This window comes from Nicotiana tabacum, chromosome 17, assembly GCF_000715075.1.
Source record: "Nicotiana tabacum cultivar K326 chromosome 17, ASM71507v2, whole genome shotgun sequence".
NCBI lineage: Eukaryota > Viridiplantae > Streptophyta > Magnoliopsida > Solanales > Solanaceae > Nicotiana > Nicotiana tabacum.
The window spans coordinates 132919712-132925709 of NC_134096.1; the positions used below are offsets into that span (position 1 = coordinate 132919712).

At 35.1% G+C, this 5998-nt stretch overlaps 1 protein-coding gene across 1 annotated transcript; it reads right to left on the minus strand.

Annotated features, from left to right (window-relative positions):
• Nucleotides 1–1723: 1723 nt before the first annotated feature.
• Nucleotides 1724–3106, minus strand: LOC107825090 (putative BOI-related E3 ubiquitin-protein ligase 3). Its single transcript, XM_016651924.2, has 2 exons — nucleotides 2571–3106; nucleotides 1724–2457 (listed from the first exon to the last, which is right to left on the minus strand). The coding sequence occupies exons 1-2, from the start codon at nucleotides 2955–2957 to the stop codon at nucleotides 1882–1884; spliced, it is 963 nt and encodes a 320-aa protein (XP_016507410.1). The 5' UTR covers nucleotides 2958–3106; the 3' UTR covers nucleotides 1724–1881.
• Between the last annotated feature and the right edge of the window lie 2892 nt (nucleotides 3107–5998).

Genomic DNA, 5998 nt, shown 5'->3' on the forward strand with positions numbered 1-5998 from the left:
GAGCTATATGGTCATTTTTGTTTCAATAAATAAAGAGGGGAAAGAAATGTGAAATGTGCCAGATTTTCCAGTAACACTTTTGTCTTTATAACACCTATAAAATTGTGCCTCGTAATGGAAGATTCCAAGAAGAGAACCAACCCCAAAAAAAATCATCAATACGCAAGGTTGTCCTGCTGTTCTAATGAATCTGACCCTGGACCATGACCACTGACCACTACTTGTACTGTCCCAAATCAATGCATAATAAGACCACTGAATCATGTCAGTTTATTATATTTAATTTTAAGTACAATAATATTAGATAATAACGCATGTTAATTAACTATATTCAAAAGATAAAATCTTGTGCAAACGAACACATGTGTATACATATATATATATATGTAGACATTCTTTGTGTATTCGTTTAGTTTTTCTAAAGGATTTGAGGCTAAAGGTGAGTTAAAAATATTAATGAAAAATGTAAAAATCAGACGTTGCACCAATAAGATAAAAAGTGTCATTGTACTCTTCAGTTTCTCGAACTTAATGTATATTTAATTGATTAACTTAGAGATAATAACTTAGGACATCTTTGGTGTACAATAGTACATTCAGCTTTGCAAGATAGGTAAGTAGCCCACAAAAATTACCAATAATGATTTAAATGTTCTATGCATATCCGTCAGTTCATTGAACCAACTCCCTGAATTTACAAGCAATCAATTAATAAGGTGAAAAAAAGCATTTCCTAAATGGTGACAATAACTTAAAGGGTGGCTAAGGGGAAACCTAATCTAATTGATTAAGGAAAAGCAAGGACATGATTTTCAAAAAGAAATGAAGAGTAAATTGATTTGCAAAACCAGTTGTTTATATATGCCTGCAAAGTTAGGGGGATTAGCTTGTTTTTGGGTCCACTTTGTTTTTTTCCTTCAAATAGCTTTTGCTATAATAGTAGAAGAAACTGCCCTACCAATACTAGAGCCAATACAATCCTACTTTTTTCAGCATTCTTGACATCTCACCTAAGCAAACAAACAGTACCACTAGTACACTAGCATTTATGCAAGAAAATCCCAAATCAACCCCACACTCCCAACAGAAAATGTCTCTTTATGTCACCACAAATTAAATGTTGAAACAGTCGTAATTTTCAATATGCCCATAGGGGCAGTGCAGAGTACCTAATTCAAGAGAGAGGACCACATTTTTCTGCTAAAGAGGTGCTCTGTCTGTGAGCAATCACAAAAGTAGGATTCTTTGCAAAAGTTGGCATTAACCCAACCTTTATCTGGACATTGGTAAAACTGCCCAATATCTATCTATGTGACAACAAAAGCAAAAGTAACTTTAAATTTAATCCAACATTCATCACCATTTACCCTTCAGTCCCCTATTTTTATCATTCATCGGTTAAAGCTAAGGTAAACAGTAAAAATACAGACTTCCTCCAAGTTCCCTTTAAGCACTTTGTATGTAAACAAATTTGTGGAAACAATTTTCAATCTGTAAGAGCAAAAATATTCTAGTCTGTCATACCATCGGCATTGATTGTTGTACCATAAATGGAATCGTGTTCTCTGGATTCCAAACTCTATGAATTCAGGATATACAAAGACAAAAACATTTATTGAGAAATTGGCTATAATAGTTGTACCACATGATAAAAATTTGAACTGTGACATCCCATAATCTTAATTGCTCAAACTGGCGATGAAATAATAAGAACAAACAGAGATAAAAAAGAATGAACAATTTGCATTTTACAATTTCTGAGGGAATTTACAAACTAAAAGTCTAGCTTGTTTTCTTAACTACAACAAAATTCTATTGTTTCTATTGCTTTTCCTCTTCCTAGTTTCTCTTTTGGAAATTCTTTTTTTTTTTTTTAATTGATCAAGAAGACATGTTAACATGCACTGTGGCATTCATGTTAGAGTTACATACAGGGCATGTATGGAGTAAAGTGGACCCACACACTGAACAAAGGCACAGGTGTCTGCATGGTAACAGCAACACACTTGATTCCCTCTCCCCACACCTCTTGCACATCCTGTTATCCTGCGCTTCTCCCGCTAACGTGCGCCTGCCTTCAATTTCTTCCTCCTCTTCCGCCGCTGCGCCGTGGTCATTGCTACCGCAACAAGATTCCACGTCTTCCTCCAACGCCGCTCCGATAACGTTTCCGCCGGCGGAGAGGCGCTCATCGCCCACGTGAGCCAACACTTGTTCCAAGTTGTTACGTAGGGAATTGGCCGTTGCTTCGTTTGTTTGTGCCAAATCCCTCCATAACTGATTCTCAACGTACAGACTTTTGACTTTTTCTTGTAAAACGAAATTTATTTTCCCCATTCTCTGAATCTGTTCATCTTTTTCTTTTAGTTTCTTCGTCACACCTTCTCCAATGGCAGCCACTAAAGCTCTCGCTTGCTGCTTCTGTCTTTCTTCTAATTCCAACCTTATTTTCTTAGTCTGTAAATCACCACCAAAAAAATTCTCATTAGCCAAAAAATTCAAATAAAACAAATTCAGAATCAAAATAAACGGAAAAAGGCAATAGAGTCAAAAAATTTCAGTAGACTTACATGGTGTGAAATGATACGGTCGATATCCAACTGGTACTGTTGAAGCAGTGGTAAAACGTCATCTCCAACAAACGACGCAGTAGTATTATTACAAGTATTAAATGAATCCCTTGAACGCTTCCTCGTAGCAGCAATGTTAACAGCGTTGGCGTTGGCAGTGGGGGGAAGGTTAAAAGTGAGGCCACTGTCGGTGTTAACGGACGTTTTGGGCTGAACTGAATCGCACATCAGACTGTGATGAAACGGCAAGAAACTACTATTCTCTTGCGTAGGCAAAGGCAAAGCAGAACCCATCTGGGTATTGTACGAAAATCCATTTACTTGATTCGAGAAAATTTGCTGCTGTTGTGAAGAAAAAAGATTGAAATGCTTAGCTTCAACTGCCATGGAATAAACTCTAGCGTCTGTAGAATTTTGTGAGTCTTGTTTTGGTTGCGAATGCTTTTGATGTTGTTTTGGTTGATCAGAGAGAGAGAGAAGAGGGAGAGAGCATATGTAGATTTGGAGTTGGAGGTGGCGACTAGAGAGAAATGAATGGGGCTTATGCCTTTATTTATGCGTTCAGTTTTGTGGATAGAGAGCGAAACGTGGTAGGGAAAGTCAATAAAGAATTTTAGAGAGAGAAAAAGTCTTCGACCCAATTAAAAAGGCTTTGAAATTAGTAAAAGTATGGGATGGATGAGATTTTACATATTTATCATCACTTACAAAATTATATGTTCATCATTTTCTTTTTATATAATACAGCGTTTTATGGAACAAAAAGTTTAAGAAAAATAATTTTTTTCGCACATATTAAGAATGTTTTCAAAATTTAACATTAAGGATATTGATGATAAACTAGAAACTTGTGTTTTCGTTAAATTTTACACTTTAGTTAATATATTTTTATTGTATTTGAGCTTAATTGTTACACTGTCCCTAAAATGGATGATTTTGAAATTTGAAGTGAGAGTAAAAGCCTAAGATATTAAGCCGGGATCACGTTCAGGGCTCGAGAACCAAGTTTGTATGTCAAAAAATGAGAAAAAAAGATTACTATGAGAAAAAACGCACTACTGCGCCGCGTAGTGCAAATTTCCTCAAGAGTGAAAAAAAGGCCTCTGAACTTTCCCGCTAATGCGGCGCATGGTGCATCGCGGTAGTGTATTTAATCGCCCAACTTTTCCTAATTCGGATTAGAAAGGATAGTTTTGTCCAGGTCTGTTCCTACATGGTATAAATACATCAAAAACACGAATTTTAAAGAACTTTTGACTTTAGAAGCTTTTGGAGAGCATTGGAGTCTACAAGAGACAAGATTTCATCATCTTTGCATCAATTCATTATGAGAGTTTTGATTGTAACGTTAGATTAATGTTTTCTTACTCTTTAATTATTTTTGTGATGACTTCCTCTATGATTATGAAGTAGTTTCCCTTAGGTTTTGATGTATATGGTATTTTGATTGTTATTTATAGATTTTAACTATAGTTCTTTAATTGAATTCGTTTATGAAGCTTGATGGTAGGCTATAATCTCGTATTTTAGTCGCTTATTGCACTCTAATCTACTGTAATTTACTTATGTTGAGCTTTAATTAATAGTGTTTTGCAATTATTGTGTGTTTTATGCCGTGTAGGAGTGATTCCGAGTTATTTTGATATTACGAAGCAAATTCGAGCTATTTGGAGCTTTGAAGTCTAAATAGAAGCCCAAGGGATTAAACCGGGATCGCGTTCGGGGGTCGAGAACCAAGTAAGGATGTCAAAACTGGAAAGAAACGAATTACTCTAAGCAAACTATACTGCCGCGCGAAGGGGTAGTGCAAAATTCTTGCAGTATCTTCCCATTTCCGCTAAAAAGGGTATTTTCGTTCTGGGTTATTTGGGGGATAGTTAAATACACGGTAAAAATATCATTTCTGCGACTTTTGACATACCTTAGACCTAAGGAGGCTAAGGAGAAGAGGGAGAAGCAATAGCACAAGGATTTCATCCTTCCTTCCTCACTCAAGATCCGAGTTTGGATTGTATTTATATTTTCATATACTTTTATTTCATTTGTGAAGAACTTCGCCATGTCCATGGAGTAGAATCTTTTGGGTTTTGATGGATTTGGTATATTGATGGTTGTTTGTGGATTATAACTCTATTTTTATGTATTTGAATCGTTTTGGGAAGATTAAATTGTTGCATCTATGTTCACTTGTTCTTGTAATCGAGAGAGGCATAACTTGTGATATATTTGCACTATATTGCTGGTTGAGTTCGTAGATTCTTCGAAGAAATCGAAAGAGGCTAGTTGAATCTTTGATTGAACCTAGTTAGGAGGATAATCGAAAGATGTTCTCGTAAAGACCAATCCATTATGAATTCTTGTATATCTTCACCGAGCTTAAATTGGTTCATATTGTGAGGTTGAGACTTAATCGAGAGAGGAGTTTCTACTAAACAATTGTACTGATAATTAAGTGAATTCGAGAGACTCACTTGAATATTAGAAGTGAATTATCTAGAGTTAGATCCCGAACTATTACCTTGCACCTATTCTATCAACCCATTTTTTTTTTCTATTGATAACTTCCTTGCTTACCTTTGTTGCGATTGTCATTAGTCAATAGCTTTAGATTCTTAGTTATTTGTAGTTATAAGTCATACATATCTCCATTGTTGATCCTCCTAGATAGCAATCTAGTTATAAACTACGATAATACTGTTTAAATCCAATCCATGTGGATACGATAATTATAATATACTATCTTTGACTAGCGAGCATAATTTAAGTGTGTGTTTTGTGCTCGTTAGAGCTTTGAACTGTTTGCAACTTTATTACTAGTTTATCTAATCGAAAGAGAAATACTGTGGTGATTATCGTGCATTATTTTGTTTGGTTTAATTCAGTGATTCTCTTAAGTAATTGAAGAGCTTGTTGAATTGTGGGTTAAATCAAGTTAGGAGAATATTCGAGAGACATTTTTCTGAAAACTAATCCATATTCTCTTGCTTGCATATTTTCATGTACTTATATTAGTTCACCTTGTAGAGTTATGATTTAATCGAGAGAGGAGTCTTGACTACACGTTTGAACTAACCATCGAGTGAATTCGTGAGAATCATTAGAACATTAGAGTGAATTGAGCTAGAGTTGGGTCCCAAATAACTATCTTGCACTTATCTTTCCACGACCCTTATTTCTCCAATTGATATTTTAGTATTGCTCAACTCTTTTCTTTGAGTGATCAATTGTCAATTGGTTTAGTTTCATAGTTAATTTTAGTTATTAATCATCCCAACCAATGTGCTAATCATCTTGAATAGCGTTAAGATAGAAATTACTTGAACATTGTTTAAATTCAATCTCTGTGGATACGATAATCATAACTATACTATTTTTGGCTAACGATAATTTTTATGTTGTGTTGTGTTTGCGCTCGTCAGATATACATA